Below are 21507 nucleotides of genomic sequence, written 5' to 3' on the forward strand. Positions count from 1 at the left end.
CTCTTATAAATATAATAAAAGTAAAGACTTTTTGGAGTTATGAAGGATGCAGTACTACTCTATAGGTACTCAAGATTAACAGGATATTGAGTGAAAACGAGCATTTCACCCCCCCTTTAAGATCAGCCAGCTGTTTTCTTTTTTTCCGTTGTTTTTGTTTTCCGTTCATATATATACATATATATATATATATATATATATATATATATATATATATATATATATATATATATATATATATATATATTAGGGCTGTCAAATGATTAAAATTTTTAATCAAATTAATCAGAATTTTCAGTGGATTAATCATGATTAATCACTATTTGCAATTACACCTGAATCCTAACCATTTTTTTTTTCTGAAATGCATACCAAAAGATAAATAACAGGACACAGATAGCCTACATTATATTCATGTATTGATTCATCAATATGTGGTTCTTTTTTTCTGAATTTCAAAAGTTTAACATATACTTAGATTAGCCCGGTCCTGTCCACACTGCACTGGCTCCCTATCAAACATCGTATAGATTTTAAAATATTGCTTATTACTTATAAAGCCCTGAATGGTTTAGCACCTCAGTATTTGAATGAGCTCCTTTTACATTATACTCCTCTACGTCCGCTACGTTCTCAAAACCTAGATATCAAATAATATAAAATAATACCTAGAATATCAAAATCAACTGCGGGCGGCAGATCCTTTTCCTATTTGGCGCCTAAACTCTGGAATAACCTACCTAACATTGTTCGGGAGGCAGACACACTCTTGCAGTTTAAATCTAGATTAAAGACCCATCTCTTTAACCTGGCATACACATAACATACTAATATGCTTTTAATATCCAAATCCGTTAAAGGATTTTTAGGCTGCATTAATTAGGTAAACCGGAACCGGAAACACTTCACATAACACCGTACTTTCTACATCATTAGAAGAATGGCATCTACGCTAATATTTGTCTGTTTCTCTCTTGTTCCGAGGTCACCGTGGCCACGAGATCCAGTCTGTGTCCAGATCAGAGGGTCACTGCAGTCACCCGGATCCAGTACGTATCCAGACCAGATGGTGGATCAGCACCTAGAAAGGACCTCTACTGCCCTGAAAGACAGCGGAGACCAGGACAACTAGAGCCCCAGATACAGATCCCCTGTAAAGACCTTGTCTCAGAGGAGCACCAGGACAAGACCACAGGAAACAGATGATTCTTCTGCACAATCTGACTTTGCTGCAGCCTGGAATTGAACTACTGGTTTTCGTCTGGTCAGAGGAGAACTGACCCCCCAACTGGGCCTGGTTTCTCCCAAGGTTTTTTTCTCCATTCTGTCACCGATGGAGTTTCGGATCCTTGCCGCTGTCGCCTCTGGCTTGCTTAGTTGGGGTCACTTCATCTACAGCGATATCATTGACTTGATTGCAAATAAAAACAGACACTATTTCAACTGAACAGAGATGACATAACTGAATTCAATGATGAACTGCCTTTAACTATCATTTTGCATTACTGAGACACTGTTTTCCAAATGAATGTTGTTCAGTGCTTTGACGCAATGTATTTTGTTTAAAGCACTATATAAATAAAGGTGATTGATTGATTGATCAAATTTACCTGAGCACTATATCAAACCATGCCAATTAACTATAGATAGTGTAAGAGTTTTAGGTGAACCAGTGGTTAAATATAGCCACATATCTATGAAATTATGCATAGAGAAACTCGAAAGAATGAACTCAGAAACACAAACATGCGCCACCATCACATAAGCAGCACTCTGTCTGGGCACTCTTGTTTTTGGGAGGTGTTCATTTGCTCTGCCACAATACTTTAGGATCGATATTTTCACATTCTGAAGGCTTCAAGTGAGAGTAAAACCAAGTAAAATGCATATGTTTCCCAAACAGCTGTAATTTTCACTGCATTGCATGTATGCGTTCTGCGCATGCACAGTGTGAAACACAGGACGCTATAACAGGAAGAAGCTCCAGCGTATCAACTACCAAAGTCTTCTCTGTTTATCGAGCTTGGCATGAATGTATTTGAGAGTAACTGGGATAAAACCTTAAGCTTCTTCTGTGTTTTCGTCGCGGCACTCGCCGCTGTTTTTTATTATCTTGAGAATTCAGAGATCGACGAGACTTTCCTAACCTGAATAATTTGTCACACTGCGCATGCGTGAAATGCGTTAAAAAATTTGACGTAATTAACAACAAACAACTAATTAACGCCTTTAACTTGCTATTTTTGACAGCCCTAATATATATATATATATATATATATATATATATATATATATATATATATATATATATATATATACAGAATCTGAATTAAAATGTGTTTGATTTAAGCCTATTTTAAAATTTGTGTCATAAAATTATATTGTGCATAACGCGATCGTTATAAAGGTGTTTAAACAACAATACACTTCCACATGCATGTATTTCACAATCGGAATATCAGATATTTCATTCCATAGCTAACACATTTGTCCAGGGTTGTTGTTTTTTTTGACTTTGTGCAGCTCATTGACATGCGCGCTCTGGCGCAGATCCGCCTCTCGCGATGCTCAGCTGTGAAGGATTAATAAATGGGTGCGTTCGACTTGAAGCAAAACCTCAGACGGTGGTATGATTCGCTCTTTTGTTGTTCTGTTTTCTTTCAGGATCAACAATACAACAAATGAAAGCATTTATCTGTATTTCCGACTGATGAGAACTATGCATATACATTCATAAATCAATCAATTTTGAACAAAATATTTTACAAAATATTTTTTAGTAATTCTGTCAATTACACTAAGGTTATTTCATTGTCTGCTATATATTTGCTTCTTATTTATTAAAATATGGGCAATTGATAGATAAAACATTGATCACAATTAAGATACAATGTATAAAAAACGAATATCTTTTAAAAAGAGTTTTCCATAAATAACTTCTGTATGACCTGGCAATGATTTGATTTCGGGTGCGGGTCGGGTGTCGGTTCTATTTTAAGCGGGTCGGGTGCGGATTTTAATTAGTGCTGCTGTCGGAAAACGGGTCGGATGTGGTTTTAAACACTGCGGGTACGGGCGGGTGCGGATTTACAAAATCGGACCCGTGCAGCTCTCTGCCATGGAGCTCCTGCAGGTCTACCAGGCCAAGGAGCTCAAGGAATTGCACGAGGGTAGTTACAACCCAGGGGTTATGCAGGAACTGACAGACCTCACCCTCCGGGCGACGAAAGTCACTGCAAGCTCCCTGGGTCGGGCTATATACACGTTAGTGGTCCAGAAGCGACACCTGTGGCTGAACCTGGCGGACATGCTTGAGCCCGACAAGGTGCAGTTGCTCAATGTCCCTGTCTGCCTCTTCGGCAACGCTGTGGAAAACTTTGCTCAGCAGTTTTCCGCGGCACAGAAGCCGACTCCGGTCGGTCTGATGGTGATGATCTGCTTAAAGTCAAACAAGCCCAATGATTCAATGAACCATTCATAAATAATCATTTACTTCACTCCTGAATGAATCAGCCATTTGAACAAATCAAACAAATGAATAAATGACTCAATGACTTAATCATTAAGACATTTACCACCACCTACTGGCTGTTTTAGTTTATTATTTAGAGTATCGTTTCATTAAAGAAATAATTTAATATTTTAATAATAATAATAATAATAATAATACATATATAGCTGCAAGCAGCAATTACGGGGCCAAGCACTCCACCGGCAAATTTAGGAGCTAAGCATGGCATGAAGGATCATATGAAGTGCAACAATGAGCAATTAAAGCAATTTTAGGATGGCTGAAAAATCATAAATGCAACCACTAGTAATATGATTAAATGTATTATCACTTTTGAACAACAGGTGATGCTGTAATCAAATCATTTTGGTGTGTTCTGCGCGAGAGACAATAACACACAAAATGTTTGCAGTGATACAGGCTGAAGTGTCATTTTGTCATGCCTCAAATTCATCACTGTGGTATGCGAAAAAGGTTTTGTCTATCGACACAAAATATTTGCACATTGGTCGCCTCAGTTTACTCTGGTAATGTGTTACCTCCTCTATAGCCTATCCAGGAAAGAATTTTGGTCTAATATGAACAGAACCGCTGTTCTCCTAAACCTGTTTGTACAATTTTAAAACGGCGTCTTCAATAAAAAGATATATATATATATATATATATATATATATATATATATATTTTTTTTTTTTTTTTTTTGTTTGTTTGTTTATTTATAAAAAAAAAATCAATATATAAAATAAATTTTTCTTAGCAATAGAAGCTATTTACACTAAGTGCAAAGAGCAATGGATTCTATTTACACTAAGTGGAAATAGAAGCATTTTTAGTGATATGCTATTTACACTAAGAGCAGATAGTGATAAATTCTATTTACTAAAATAGCAGGATTTGCTTCTATTTATACTAATTAGAAATAGTGGCAATTATCTGCACCTCATAATCGTACATTATAAAACTGTATGCAGTAATAACGTATTGAGTTATTACTGCAAATAACTAAATACGGGACTGAGAAAGCTGTACTGTTCATATTGAAACTTTTAAAAGTTTTTAATGTATTTATTTATTTAGTTTAGTTTTTAGTTTAGTTTAGTTTATTTGAGCTGTTCAGAATCATGGTTGTTACAGAAGTCATAAACTTACACAGTAATGGAAGCTCAAAAGGAGTAGGCTGAAGCAAGGAAGCTTATATGCGCCTACCCCTATGTACAATACTCTCGGTACCCATGGATTTCACATTTGTATTCCCAATTGTAACTTAATAAATAACACTGCATTTAACAATATATATTACATTGATAAGGTTACCATAAAATGTGCAAAATTCAAGTATATAATTTTCATACCCAGGCACACATCACCACGAGCGTGCACCTGTTTATGAGTTACATTTCCAACCATACTATCAGTAATATAGACGTTACAAATTGCAGCATTTGAAATGGTTAGAGCTTGTAGCTACATTCCACATCCAATGTATATTGTCTCAAGCGTATAGGGATAACTGTACAAACTGTGTTTGAGTTACAGGATATATCTATTGTACAAGCAGCATGACTACATCTGCATTAATAAGTATCTTCCATAAGGCATTATGTCGTGAAGGATAACATTAATACAGAATCCTGTATACTACTAGAAAATTTACACCCACTGTTACACTCAAAAAAATGAAATCTGGGTGTTGTTCGATAAAAATAAATAGAGCATTTTGAAACAAATTAAATTAATCAGTTTAAGGGATGTACACAATTATTTTAAATCAGTCTGAACTAAATCCATACAACATTAAAAGAGCTCAATTCATTTGTGTCGAAACAACAAAAAATAATGATTCGAGTCAAACTACTACTTTTGCGCATGCGCTGATGACAGGAAATCCACGTGACCTCGTCAGTTATCGCGGGCGCCATTATGTGGTGGAGTCCAGTCTATGGTGGAATGCTGTATAATTGGTAAGTTCAAAAATCCTTTATTTTCTTTGTCTGCATTGTGCTGATAAAGAGTAAAACTATTTAAATCAGTCAGAATTCAACATTAAGCGGATATTTGACCGCTTATTGGATTATTTGAATTACTCTATTAGTCACATGTTCATACTCGATAAAAACATAGTAAATCGATATAAACGCCTGCATGTATGTACATAATTTAACATTAATGCAGTAGTTGCTTAGTTCTAATTCCTGTTGCAAGCGTTATTTTACTAGATTGTTTCAGTTAACGTACTCGGGCTACTGTTGTTGAGCGTACTGTTAAGTGATGCTTCTGTACAAGTAAAGACGAGAAGACTGCGAATTAATGTAAAAACGAATTAACAAACAATGATGTCGATACAATTATATGCTTGATGTTAATCAACAAGCAGCCAGGCGGCGTGGAATACAGTATAGAGCACATGCGTACTAGGCATGTGTCGTTTGACTATGATCGCACAGGATTAGGGTGCACGCGTTGTAATACGTTGTATTATTGTTACAGTTGCTGTAATTGAATGAGAATGATTTAAAGACAATTTGATATTTGTTTGTATGAAATATAATGATCGAAACTTCCCTTCCGGGCAGCATTTACATTTTATATTGATTTCAGTTATAATGCATATTGCATGGGAAAATCAGCCTCGGTTTCGTCGGTAGAGCAGGATCGCCAGTTTTCTTCAGAAATGTTTTGTGTTTGTATATATTATAGTTTTACTGTTGCTGAGCATGTAATAGATGAAACATCTGTACAGGTAAATACAAGTACACTGCAAATTTATGTAAACATTGTTTTATTTTACAGGTTTTTACAAGAGCTCATTAAATGGTATCCTATACTTGGGTTATAGTCTACTTTTTCACATGGTAAGTTGTATTAAGTATGTTCTTAAATGGGTTTAGAAAAATGGCTCATTATTACTGTAATAAAATAAAGGAAAGTTTAAAGTGTTTTATTAGTGTGTGCTTGGAAATACCAATATTTTACTATATTGTTTCAGTTATGAAATTAGCCATTTCATTCAGGCGACTGCTCCTGAGCAATCTGTAGGAGATTTCTCTGTTCAGGTAAAGATGAGAACACTGCAAATTTATGTAAAAATGATTTTTATATTTTTATTTTTATTTTACAGGTTTACAAGAGCAATAAACAGCATCCCATGCTTGGGTTTTAGTAAACTTTTTCATGTGGTAAGCTGTATTAGTGATGTTCTTAAAGGGTTAGTTCAGCCAAAAATGAAAATGATGTCATTAATTACTTACCCTCATGTCGTCCCAAATCCGGAAGACTTTCGTTCATCTTTGGAACACAAATGAAGATCTTTTTGATGATTTTTGAAAGATTTCTGTCCTTTCATGAACAGCGACACAACTGAGAGTTTTAATAAGTTCGATGTTTGAAAGTATGATGAACAGATTTAATTTAGGTTTTTACTTGCATATAAACATTGATCAGCAAACATCAACGGAAGGTCAACTGAACCTGATTGATGCCCAAAAACAGAAGCTCAGACGTGCTGTGTAACGAGAATGAACCTCATCGGTTCTCTCATGTCAAACAAACATGCTTATGCTTCCGTTCACCACAACTGATGTGCGAGTTGATGAATGTTTATATGTGAATAAATTGCAAATCTAAATCTGTTCATAATGTAAAGCGAGTCTTCAGAGAAATGTGACTAAACCGCTCAATTTATATGGATTCGTTTTATGATCTCTTTATGTACTTTTTGAAGTATCAAATTCTCAGTTGCATATCTGTTTATGGAGGGACAGAAAACTTTCAGAATTCATAAAAAAAAAAAAAATATTTGTGATCCAAAGATGAACGAATGTCTTCGAGCATGACACGAGGGTGAGTAATTAATGATAGAATTTTTATTATTAGTTGAACTTTCATATAGATTGTATGTCCTGTTAAACTTGGTTATCGATATGATATTGTCAAATAATCAATGTTTTTGTGCGTTTTTTTTTTTTTTAACAGAACAACAGCGTAGACATGGAAAGAGAATGCATCCTCAAAAAGCACTGTGTGTATACTTAAAGGAGGACCATCTACAGCTGTTCAAGGAGTACAATGTAAGCAACTGCTTTTCTCTTCTTCACTTTTATGTTTACATTAAAATCTAACCGTACCATTCTCTACTTATGGTTCGGCACGCACTTGAACCGCGGTCCACCTCTAATAATGCGAGTGCTGTATGCTGCTCTAACGTCTAGTCATGAACGCTGTTGCTATCTTTGTGTAAACAAAACTCATTTAAGCCTTGCTAACTTAAACATTCAAGAGCAAGACGCAAAAGAGAACTGTGAGATGATTTGTGAGTGTGCTCATCCAAAGCGCCCACATGTTTTTTTTTTTTTTCAGAAAACGTGCAAATACTGAGTTCTCTTTCAAGTCTTGTGCTTCAGAGGCCAAATTCGTACAAAAATTATATCAACATGACCGTCTTGGTGAGTATCCTAGCAAACATAGTCTGTTATGTCTTAAGTGAAGTTTTATTAAAAGAGAAAGATTGTATGTGTAACAGTATGTACTGGATCATCAAAAAAACTATTCTCACTGCCTGTGTTTTTAATGTTAAATCACACAAGAAATGACAAAGAAATTACTAACTGCTCTTGACTGAATAGCTGATGTTACTTCAATAATGATTAATCTTTAATTTATTCAGTAAAGATAATATGCAGTGTTTTATATTTGATTATCCATTTTCTGTACCTAAGGGGAAGTCGTGGCCTAATGGTGGGTTCTAGTCTCGGGCCGGACGGAATTGTGGGTGGGGAGAGTGCATGTACAGTTCTCTCTCCACCTTCAATACCACGACTTAGGTGCCCTTGAGCAAGGCATCGAACCCCCAACTGCTCCCCGGGCGCCGCAGCATAAATGGCTGCCCACTGCTTCGGGTGTGTGCTCACAGTGTGTGTGTGTGTGTCTTCACTGCTCTGTGTGTGTGCGCATTTCGGATGGGTTAAATGCAGAGCACAAATTCTGAGTATGGGTCACCATACTTGGCTGAATGTCACTTCACTTTTCACTTTCACTAAAAAAAAGCTACTGTTAGATACCTGAAAAAAACTGAAAAGCACTGTTTATTTTATTTGAATCTTCTATTGTATTTATTTGTAATGTTGCTTGTAGTTTGATTATTTGTTCTTATTAATTGTTCTTATTAATTTTTATTTTACAGTAGTCCAATTTTACCACATTTTATTTGTCTTGCCCAGGATTGCGACTGGATGAATTCTAAAGAAGCCATAGAGCAGATGGTAATGGGGATCTACATCGTCCAATTCATAGACACCAACCAGGGGATAAACCTGTGGATGTTGGTATCCTGATTGAAGGGACCGAGATTCTCTGCTCTTTGAAGAACGTGTAGCAGTGGCCATGCTGTTTGGACTTACTTACGCCTTGAACCTCAGCTACCCACAAGAACTCAAGGCTACATTTGAGGTCATCCAGAAAGTGTTCTTTATCTTGGATGGACAAAAACTTTCACTAAAGGTACCAGCCCTTAAGAACAAGATGTTGGAGTAAGTTACCTTATGTGTGTATTCTCAAAAGACTAAATCTTGACTCAAGAAGGTATTAGCTGTGCATATACATTGAAATATAATGTTGTTCATCTTGGATGATATTTTTTTGTATTTTTTTACCTGAAAATTTGCCTTGAAATAAGAATAAAGAGAAACTTTTGACATTCACTTTGAGAACATTTTATTTGTGCAGTAAATTACATTTTGATAGACATGTCAACAATTAAACATTTGTTTGATGTAAATAAAGTTGTACAATTAACTTAACGATAGTAGTTGACACAATATTTCTGGTTTTCTAAATTAAGTGATTAAGATTAATTGGCTCAACAAGATTAAATAGTTTATAGATAAATACGATAATATGATTCAAATGAAAATGATTTGATCTTGTTGGTTCAAAATGAATTTTGCTCTTGGGTTCCATTTGCTTAAATTAAGTTGAGACAACACCATTCAAATGTGTGGAAATAGGTGTCATAATTATATTAAGTTAGACCAACGATTTATTTTTTTGAGTGTAGCAAAAAACAATCATAACTGGCACAACTGACATGACCAGTCTCCACATTATTCACTTCTTTCAATTATTATTATTATTATTAATATTATTATAGTAATTTTTGGTTAACCATATGTTCATTATAATTTTTATCAATTCTATAATTCAAGTATTAGATTCAATAGTATCACATTGCTAACACTATTGTGTAGAAACACTTTTTCTTATACATATTTTGTCTTGTTATTACCTTGTTATCATTATCATCTCCATAGCAACTGGGTGTACATTTACAGCATTCATTTTGATGATGATGATGATGATGATGTGTACCCTGTCTTGTGTTGTGCATTAAAAAGCCAGGGCATGGGCTCGTTGGAAGTGGATCTCGGCCCCATCCAGCAGGCCCGCCCAGCTACCCTAAATAATTGTCTTAGCGGGCGATGTTTATAACCTTTGCTGTGTGATGCATTTAAAAAAACGATGTTTCATGAGCCAGTCTAGAGGAGGGAGCCCTTCACCCGACGGGTCCATGTCTCGTCTTCCCTAATTCTCTTTTGTCTATCGTGTATCGTGATAGTAATGACAATGGTAATAAACAGCATTATTTTAACTCAATTTCCTCATTTTAATTATGACAGATCATGTGGAGACATTGGTGACAGTAGTTGTATCAGCACGATATGATATATTATACTCATTTTAATAGATAGTGACAGAAATCCTGCTTAGTGATTACATTTGACATATTGCCTTAAGATAATTATCTTAAATTGTTTTTTGAATTGATGAACATTTACAGCACTTTTTAATTCATCCTTTAAGTCATTCCATAAGTTCACACCTCTTCGAGTGACACATTGCAAATTATATCCGCCTTCTCTGTTGGTGAATAAATGTTGGATGTTGCTAGGAAGTTGGTTAGCTCTAGCTTTAAATACAATTAAACGCACTTTTAGTTTGATTAAATCTTCAAATTTTAGAAGGTTAGATTTTATAAACAGTGTGTTGGTATGGTCCCTGAAATCAATGTTGTGCACTATCCTAATAGCTTTTTTTTGTAGTTTAAATACAGTCTCTAGATGGCTACTGTAGGTATTTCCCCAAATCTCTGTGCAGTAACTGAGGTAAGGTAGTATAAGCGAATAGTACAAGATAAGGAGAGCTTGTTGGTCCAATAGATATCTACACTTGCCCATAATAGCAATATTATTTGCTAATTTAGTACTTATGCTGTTTATTTGTGGTCTCCAGCTAATATTGTGTCTAAGAATCACTCCTAAGAATTTATACTCTTTTACTCTTTCTATTTCAACTTTGTTAATTTTGATTTGAAACTGTACATCCTCCTTACGTTTACCAAATAACATCACTTTTGTTTTCATTATATTTAATGATAATTTGTTTTGATTGAACCATTTTTTAAGTTTTTCTAACTCTACTGTGATCTCATTCACAATTAGCTGAAGATTTTTGCCTGAGTATAAGATTGTGGTGTCGTCGGCAAATAATATAAATTTAAGTTTAGGCGATACATAGCACAGATCATTAATGTACAACAGGAACAATATTGGTCCCAGTACCGAACCCTGGGGGACTCCACAAGTAATGCTCCTACATCTTGACCTTTGCTCACCTACCTGTACAAATTGCTGTCTATCAGTTAAGAAAGACTTCACCCAGTTATATGCAAGTCTTCTTATCCCATTTTGTTGTAGTTTCTGTAAAAGTATTTCATGGTCTATAGTATCGAACACTTTTTGGAGATCAATGAATATACCCACCGAGTACACTTTGCTGTCAATTTTGTCACTTATATATTCTATTAGATCAATTAATGCATGAGCAGTTGACATATTTTTTCTAAAACCGTATTGACTATTGTGAAGTAAACTATGGCTGCTAATAAAGCCATTCAGGCGTGCAACAAAAATATTTTCCAATATTTTTGATAATTGAGAAAGTATAGAAATAGGTCGATAGTTTGTGAACTGATGACTATCCCTGTTTTAGTAAATTGGAATGACCTTTGCGATTTTCATGAGCTGAGGAACTTCTCCATTTAGAAAAGATGCGTTGCAGATATAGGTTAGAGGTGTTGCTTTATTACATATTACTTTCTTAATTATGGCCATATCAAGGTCATTCCAATCTGTAGACTTTTTATTTTTACAATCATTGACTATCTTGATGATTTCATTCTCATTTGTTGCAGTCAAAAACATTGAGTGTGCAATTTTATTTGTGCAGCCAGCATAATTATAATCTGAGGTGGCAATCTTTGATGCAAGTTCTGGGCCGATGTTAACAAAAAAATCATTAAATGCGTTAACAAGTTTATCCATATTTGTTACTTTTTGGTCATTTTAAATCATGTTATCAGGAAACATGGCATATTTATAATCTAATCAGATTATCTGTAGTACAGTTTCTTACAAGTTTTTATAATACTTATTAATTTATTTTTGTACTTTTTATATTTTACTTCTGACTCTTTTGTCCTTTTCCATATAAAATTTTTATATAAGGTATTTTTTTTTTACACGCATTTAACAATCCCTTTGTCATCCATGGACTTGTTTTATTCATCTGCGTATATGTATATGTTTTTACAGGGCAGTTTTGGTCATATAAGTTATTAAATGTATTAACAAAATTATAATATGCTTTGTTTACATCATTTTCTCCAAGAACATCATCCCAATTTTGTTTGGACAGGCTTTGGTTAAGAGTATTTATTGACTGTTCAGATCTTAGTCTGATTTTCTTTGTTATTGTTTTACTTATCTTTTTTGTTTTTATTCTTTTTTCATAGGATATAAAAATTGGTAAGTGATCGCTGATATCATTAACCAGCAATCCACTTGATATATTAGTATTCTGAATATTTGTGAATATGTTATCGATTAAGGTAGCGCAGTGTGCAGTAATCCTTGTGGGACGCGTAATTGTTGGATATAAAGAAAGACTGTACATAGTATCTATGAATTTTCCAGTGTGTCTATGCAATTTTGATTTTTGATTTAAGTACACAGTACATTTGGAGAACTTCACTTTTTGTGTGTGGGAAAGAATTTCATTAGGCTGTATACAGGTGCATCTCGATAAATTAGAATGTTGTGGAAAAGTTCATTTATTTCAGTAAATTCAAATTGTGAAACACATGTAAAACATGAAAATATCAGAAAACATTTGGTGTATCATAAAAAGGAAGATGTGACAAAGAAGACCTAAGACAGTTGAGCAATTAGAAGCCTGTATTAGACAATAATGGGACAACATTCCTATTCCTAAACTTGAGCAACTTGTCTCCTCAGTCCCCAGACGTTAGCAGACTGTTATAAAAAGAAGAGGGGATGCCACACAGTGGTAAACATAGCTTTGTCCCAACTTTTTTGAGATGTGTTGATGCCATGAAATTTAAAATCAACTTATTTTTTACCTTAAAAATGAAACATTTTCTCAGTTTAAACATTTGATATGTCATCTATGTTGCATTCTGAATAGATATTCTATATAAAATATAGACATTTGAAATTTCCACATCATTGCATTCTGTTTTTATTCACAATTTGTACAGTGTACCAACTTTTTTGGAATCAGGGTTTGTACTCAATACTTGGTAGGGGCTCCTTTTGCTTTAATTACTGACTCAATTCGGCGTGGCATGGAGGTGATCAGTTTGTGGCACTGCTTAAGTAGTATGGAAGCCCAGGTTTCTTTGACAGTGGCCTTCAGCTCATCTGCATTGTTTGGTCACTTGTTTCTCATTTTCCTCTTGACAATAGCCCATAGATTCTCTATGGGGTTCAGGTATGGTGAGTTTGCTGGCCAGTCAAATACACCAACACTATGGTCATTTAACCAACTTTTGGTGCTTTTGGCAGTGTGGGCAGGTGCCAAACCCTGCTGGAAAATGAAATCAGTATCTTCATAAAAGTTGTTTTTTAAGAAACACAATGGACCAACACCAGCAGATGACATTGCACCCCAAATCATCACAGACTGTGGAAACTTAACAAGGGACTTCTAGCTACTTTGACTATGAGCTTCTCCACCGTTCCTCCAGACTCAAGGACCTTGGTTTCCAAATGAAATAGAAAACTTGCTCTAATCTGAAAAGAGGACTTTGGGCCACTGGGTAACAGTCCAGTCCTAAGCCCAGGCCTCTGACATTGTCTGTGGTTCAGAAGTGGCTCAAAAAGAGGAATAAGACAGCTGTAGCCAAATTCCTTGACACGTCTCTATGCCTTGACCTAAGTCTCAGTCCATTCCTTGTGAAGTTCACTCAAATTCTGGAATCGATTTTGCTTGACAATCCTCATTAAGCTGTGGTTTAGGAAACATTTGCAGGTGTATTGAGTTGATTAGCTGATTGGTATGTCACCATATTCTAATTTGTTGAGTGAATTGGTGGGTTTGTTGTTAAATGTGAGCCAAATTATCATCATCATCATCATAATTAAAAGAACCAAAGACTTAAACTACTTCAGTCTGTGTGCACTGAATTTATTTAATACACAAGTTTCACAATTTGAGTTGAATTACTGAAATTACTGAACTTTTCCATGACATTCTAATTTATTGAGATGCACCTGTATATATGATGTTTAATCTGCCTGTGTGGTCAATTTCAAACCAAACAGAATTTGGTTTAAAACTGTCACGTTTCATTAAATGAAAATTAACATAATAATCTTGACAAACTATATAATAATTCTAAAGGTCTAAGCCTCAAGCATCGATGATATATTGCTATATATGTATTTGTGTTTGTGGCTGCATCTGTATGACCACACATCAACGTGTATTTACTGACTGCATGACCAGCTATCAGTGTGAATGTTGTCTATATGAACGGCCATAACAGTGTGACTATTGACTATATGGCAGTACGAGTACGAGTACCATCATATGGCCAGTGTTCTGACGATTTGTGCTACCTTGTCAGATTTTGCTACCTCTCATTAAAACAGATGGTAACATAATTTGATAGTGAAAAGTGCTACCTATCAGATTTTGCTTCCAGCATGATATTAATAAGGTGTGAGGGTTTATTAGCATATATACCTGCCCCATCCCTAAACCTGCCATTACAGTAGGATAAATACAGTGTTGGCAGCATAATCTGATAGGTAGCATTATTTGTCAGAACATGTATGACCAGCAATCAGTGTGAATGCTGTATGTCTGGCAATCAGAGTAGGTAACTGACATACAAAGCAAATTATTTTTCTCTCTCTCTTTCTCTTCTCCCCCCCCCCCCCCTCTTTTTATTACTTAAAAATTATTCTTATTGGACTTTTCTAATGCTGAAAATAAATCACGATGTGTGACATTATGTCTATTATTTTATAATTGAAAAGTATGCAGAGGTATATTGACTAATTTAAGGAACCCTTAAGGGTTACATTTGGTGTCTATTCTTCCTCAAATAAGGGGGGATGGGGGTAGTAGAGTCTCAGAAAAATAGCTGCATGAACCAAATTTTTCATGGTATCTTCAATGTTCTCCAGTAGCTACTTTTTCACAATGATTATGAAATATCTCTCTAAAAACGTTTTTATTTAATGACAAATTAGCCTTATTAAACAAACTAAGCTTTATTTATTTATTATTATTATTATTTTATTTATTTTTTTTACATTCTGGGGCCTGAAATGGAGGAATGTGGTTTAATACTGCTCATTATAGTGTGTCTTTAATCATGTGTTTTTGTGCTGGCATCTGGCACTATGACAATAAAACCGCCTGTAGTTGGAAGCAAATCTCTGTTTAAATAAATGATTTATTGAATCATTCAAATTAAACGATTCGTTCAAAATGGCTGATTCAAATAGAAACTAAACAATTAAGTGAATTGACCTTTGGATTGCTGGCTTACATGATTCATTCAAAACCAGATTAATTAAAGGAATTAAACAACATGTTGCTCTACAATTTTGTATAAAATTATCATATTTATGTGCTGATATTCAGAAAAGTAGCTGCTTGTGCATGAATATAAAAGCATAACTCCCTCACTTTCTATTTCTTCTTATTATAATGGCATTCTAACTGCACTTGAATGGGCTTCAATGCGCATGAATGCCTCTGGACTCTCAATATTTTGTTTTGTTTTGTTTTTTTGGCAAAGTCTGTGACATAGCCTACTCATCAGCTTTCTCAGTCCCTCACAGTCATATACAGCACAATTACATTATGTCAGGGGAAATAAATGTCTTTAAATTCCAATCAGGGAAAAAGCATACCCTTTGTTGTCTCCTTCTTAAAGAACTTCAAAAGTTGCACTTGAACCATTTTGCACTTGCTCCATCCAGCTTGTGCACAGCTTGTTACAGGTTTTGATTGGCCAGTCGCCGTTATTTAGTTTGTGAATGATCCTAAGTAGAGAATTTTAACATTTAATTTGCATGATAAATTTTGCATAATACACAACATTAATAATCTAAAGAGGATGGTAGTTTTACAAGGGGGGTGCATGTCATTTCTTCCACCGGGGGATGCCACATGATGTAGTAGACAGCCCTGAGTCTGTATATAAAAACAATAAAAGTCTATGTAATGTTCCCTTATTTAGATAGCTAAGTGAACCTGTGTGTGTGTGTGTGTGTGTGTGAGTTACAAATTTGACACATGAAAGTTTAAAGATTTTTTTTTGTGGCAGTTCAACTTTAGACTTATTTTACGTTTCACAATTTATTGCATTTTAAATGTCTGGGGCAAATAACTTTTTATCATGTGCAGCTTTTCTAGAGCACTGACTGACAAACATTTTATTTTTATTTATTTTTTCAGAATCGTGAGAAAATGGTGATCTCAATGCTAAGCAAAACAATGACAGCTAAATCGTGATTCTTATTTTAAACAGAATAATGCGGATCAGGTATAGGCTGTGCTTAATTTGCTAAGACAGGCAGACAGACAGACAGACAGACAGACAGACAGATAGATAGATAGATAGATACTTGATAGGTTCCCAGTGACTGTTACGCGCATCCTGCATCTTTGTTTGAATATTGATTCAAATTCTTACTCACCAAAGCATGAGTTGACGAAGCCGTACCACATGCACCCGTGTTTCCCCACCAGCCACCTGCCGCGGATACTGGCCGCGAAGCTAAGCGTGGTTCCGAACAGACAGACGAGCATGTCACTCACACTGATGTTGAGCAGAAGCATGTTTACAGGAGTCCGCAGGGTCTTGAATTTACAAAACAGAACCAGCACGATGAAATTGTTCAGGATCCCGAATACCAGAATAGATCCCAAAATTACAGCGACCACATTGTGTCCCGTCCGTGACAGTTTCTCAGCCGGAGTGTCGCTCCAGTCATCATCTAGCGCCGATAGCACGTCCTCATCCGTGCCGTTTGAAGTGTTACTGAAATTAGCTTCTCCAGAAAACATCTTCGCTTCGCTGCTCTTTCTCACTTTCTCGCTTTTTTAAGGTAAGTCAGCTGGTGTTTACTTTTCTTGCACGATCCTAAATTCTTTCAGAGCTTCCTCTCACCTGAACTCGGAGCATACCATTCACGAAAAGCTCCGTGAAGAGTTTCAGTTCATGCTGCGAATGTTGTGGTCAAATCTTTGCAATTGTCTTCACAGCGCGAGAATAAAGTTTCAGGGCTCAGCAGCCCAAATAAAAAACCTCCCAGCCCATCACAAACAAATTTGTAAGCTCCGTTTGGTATTCATATCTGAGGATACCGCTATCGCAAAAAGCAAATTCAAGCCTGCCACTAATGTTAATGGTAACTTTTAAAGCAAGTCAACAGGGAAATAAAACACTTTTGCAGATTGTTAAACTGTACGTTACAGCTACACTATATAGTCAAAATCTCACCGACAGAAGACGAATAAAGGAAGTTCATCTTATCTTGAAATGATGCGGAGTAAATAAGATATGCTCATAAAAATTAACGGTAACCAACACGCATCCTTTTTGAGACGAAATTCCACTTTCCCTGCTACTGATGCTTTCATCGTCGAGGCTCGCGCATCTCGAGTTTGCCGCCTCTTCAGAGCGCTTGAGAGAGGAAGAGCACGCGCGCGTTTGTGTGGAACAGGCATTGAGAGGACTATACCTAAGTGACGTAAACACTCGATATATGATAATCATGCGTAATATTTTACGTTACGGTGTTATAGGCTACATGGAGGCTATATGTACATAGGTATTCTTATTGGACTTATAACAATGACATTGGTTGATATTGGTTTATTGTGTTCGTGTTTCATCTAGTTTTAAAAATTACATTGATATTGAAATCTTTGCTTGGTGGTCACCCTAAAAAAAAAAAAAAGGTAAGGTAAGTGGTTACAATACATTTATTTTAGCTAGAATTAAATAAATCAAAATGACTAACTTTCAACATTTTTTTTTTATTTTTATAAACGTAACTAAAATAAATTGTTTGCAACCACTTACCTTAAAAATGTTTGATAATATTCCTCACAAATTCTATTTATGTGATAGTTATTATTATTATTATTATTATTATTATTTTGACTTAGGTGTTTGAGGTAATTGATGTTCAATGAATTTTGTTTTATTATTATTGTTTATTTAATTTGTAGTTTTCTTTGACAGTAGCACACATCTGGTTTTATTTTTTTTATTTTTATAGATTATTAATATGAGTAGATGGTACAGTAATTCACAGTTAGGTCTCCGTAGTGTTATGATATATATTCACATATTCACATACTGTTGCTGCAGTGGTGATGAGAGAACACGCTTGAGAAAACAAACTACATCTAAAATACTGGTTACAAATTATGGGCCACTTTCTAAATATTAAAAGTATACAGCATCTTATTACTATATACAAATAATATTATAAATAATATTATATGTCCTGTGTCTAATGCACCAAGTGTCCAATGCACACTTAAATCATTGAATCGCATCGTTAACTTTTATGTCAATGCACTGATGCAAATTGGTAAATCTTACCACCCCTAATATGGCCTGGACACTAGGGGCAGATCCAACCCCAGGACACATACATCAGGGTCATTTATTTCCACACTGTAAACCCTTGCTGTATTTTATAGGGCAAATAACTGTAAAATAGCCAGTGTTTTGCTGTATCATCTGGGAACAGTATTTTACTGTAATATGATGGTGCATCTTTTAGAATTTATGCAGCTCAAATAATAAATTCCATTTAATTTACTCATTACCAATTACAGGTACCAACTGTAACATTAATCGGTAAATTACTGTCTTCCGAAACTACTTGAGTGCATTATAGCATATTATATTGTGAAGTGTACACATATTCAGGCAGAAACCAAGGATTTATGCATTAAAACACACATACACACGCACTGACAGCCTTATCCTAAACTTGAAGGTGTTGCCTTCGTTAGTCAACCAGTTGCAACGTTTTCAAGTTTTAAGCCTTAAAATGGAACCTTACACAACAAGGTTTCTAGAATACTTTATTTGAAGTTAAATCGTTGTTATTTGTTCTTGGACTCTCTTGGTTCCAGAAAGCTATATGGTTAGCTGAGTTTGGAGCCTCTCCTCACAACTTTCAGTTACATCCCTTGGTTTTGCATAATATTTAATTGATCAATAATTGACCAACTCAACTTGTTTATTTATTTAGTAATGTATTCTTTACTCATTTAATTGGTTAGTCAACATTTTCCACAATGTACAGATGTTAGGCCTCATATGCACAGAAATCACAGGCAGCCACAAAACAAGATAACGTTATACATAGGCCTCCACAGGCGAACCTCCACTGTCAGGTCCTAGGGTACGCATTTCTGGCTTGTAATTTTTCAGAGCTGTGCTTCCACTTGCAAATTCAAATTAGATATGGTAGAAAAGTTTGCTGTCCAGTTGAAGGCTGCTTGAAATATTTTAGTGTAAGAACATCATTCACCACTCATATATCGCAGAAGCATAAGCAGACAGGTTCAGTGCAGCAGTCTTGTCTCCACAAACTGGGTGAGACAGCAACACCAACAGATCTGTCTCTTAATGATCAACTACCTCCTATAGATCTGTGCATTAATAGTGAGATACCGTCTACATCAGTGGTTTGCAACCTGTGGGCCGTGATGGTATTGCAGGTGGGCCAATTACAATTCAAGATTCAAGATTTTTATTCATCACATACACAATTATATAGAGCATATACAACCAGCAGTGAAATGTGAGTCAGGTCCGATCCATGGAAAGTGCAATTATTAAAAAATACAACACAGATTAAAATATACATAAATAAATCTATGAAAGAATGAAATAAAACTGAACAATAAAAATATAAGAATAAAATATAAAAAAGATGTATACTGTAGAATAAAATACTGTAGAGGAGTGAAGCTGTAATAAGTGTTACAAGACTAATGAGTATGGAGTATTTCTACTAGGGCAGTCAATCATTAAAATATTTTCACAGAGTGACAGCGGTCACCTCCGATAACATTTTGGGCAGTGTGGCACAAAACACAGTTGCGCTTTGTTTGTCCTGAGATTGAGCCCAGGCTCGTTGACCTTTACAGACCACACCCTGATGTTTTTAATGTAATGTGAATTTGAAGAATATCATAATTGATTTTATTTTTTTCAATTATTATATTAATTGTATATATAGATAAATGTGTTGGTCCCCACAAGTTAATTTATTTAAATTTTTTGGAGGGGAGGGGGAAGATCTCATTGAGTGTCATTTGAAAAGAAGAACATCACCCAAAAAAGTGTGGGCATCCCTGGATTAGAGCATTCACACTTTATCTTTAAATAACTTTGTTTTCTACCTCCACAAGTTTATTTGTTATGTTTGATCGACAGCATACATACTGCAAACAGAGGATTTGTGATACAGGCATCCTGCTGGTAGAGCAGGACTGGAGGGAAAAATAGCACAAACACACAACAAGACAGCCCTCAAGACCACAAAACACAACTCGGCACAACACAAGGAGAAACAACATGATGTAATAAAAGGGGAAAAAAATCAAGAAAAAGAAGAAAACAAAAAATAGAAAAATGAGTAAATATATAAGCTTAGACCAGGGGCGGCGTTAGGGGTGGGCTAAGGGGGCTGGAGCCCCGAATGTTTTCAGTAAAGCCCCGAATGTTTTTATTACCACCATGCCATCAATGAGTTTTCATGCCCAATAAAGTAATTTATATTAGAATTTAAATAAATAAATACATATCTCTCAACTCTCAGGTCTACAGTGTCTGTCAATTTACGCGTTGTCATTCACACCCGACGAAAACCGTCCACTGAGTCTAGTTCTTCTGACTGACATGTAAACTGTCCAACCATCGATGAGCGTCTGTACGATGCAGCCAATGAAATGAGATTTTTTGGAGGCAGGCGGTTTGTTGGTGTATAGTATTTTACTATATCAATTTTGTTTTGAAAATTAAAATAGATATTTCAAAATTCTTCAAAAAGAGGAAGTAAAACACCCCCAGGCAACACATGAATGCCAAGATACATCAGCGTCAGGTATCTGTAAATTTTAATCATAGTATTATATTTCTTTTTCGGTTTTAAATTGTGTCTGATTTAACGTTACATTTTGAACATCTAACAGTTAACGATTGCGCAGCACAGTCTTTAGGACACACACACACACACACACACAGAGCGGTTATAATGTTTGGTTAGCACGGTCTGTGGCAGACTTTTCATGTCAGGGCAACAATGCAATAAACAAGATAATAAAAAAAGACATATTTCGCCAAGGAAATGGTTCCAAACAAAGCATGTTTTTGTGCTCTGCAGCAACACACAGCGGTGTTTACTGAATAAATTTGCTTGAGTAAATGATTCACTGACCCATTCAAAAAACAGTTGCTTACTTTTTTTCTGAATGAATCTTCCGTTTCTAACGAATCTATTGATTAAATTACTGACAGACTCAACCATTAAGGCAGTGGCATGCCGCCACCTAGTGGCAAAGCACCATTCTAATTTTTTTCATAATTT

General features: G+C 35.3%; 1 protein-coding gene and 1 long non-coding RNA gene across 2 annotated transcripts in view; one reads left to right on the forward strand and one right to left on the reverse strand.

The window, feature by feature from the left end:
* The window catches only part of LOC113096952 (opsin-3-like), a 51867-nt gene extending 34261 nt beyond the window's left edge, over nt 1–17606 (reverse strand). The window contains exon 1 of the mRNA XM_026262171.1: nt 16582–17606. Coding sequence (XP_026117956.1) covers nt 16582–16951 — 370 coding nt within the window. The 5' untranslated portion in view covers nt 16952–17606. The remainder of the gene's footprint in view (nt 1–16581) is intronic.
* Nucleotides 5321–9484, forward strand: LOC113096961 (uncharacterized). The gene is made up of 6 exons (XR_003288745.1): nt 5321–5472; nt 6302–6363; nt 6630–6687; nt 7484–7578; nt 7868–7953; nt 8728–9484. It is a non-coding gene; the product is annotated as an uncharacterized LOC113096961 (long non-coding RNA).
* Nucleotides 17607–21507: the final 3901 nt, after the last annotated feature.

This window comes from Carassius auratus, chromosome 6 (genome assembly GCF_003368295.1).
Source record: "Carassius auratus strain Wakin chromosome 6, ASM336829v1, whole genome shotgun sequence".
NCBI lineage: Eukaryota > Metazoa > Chordata > Actinopteri > Cypriniformes > Cyprinidae > Carassius > Carassius auratus.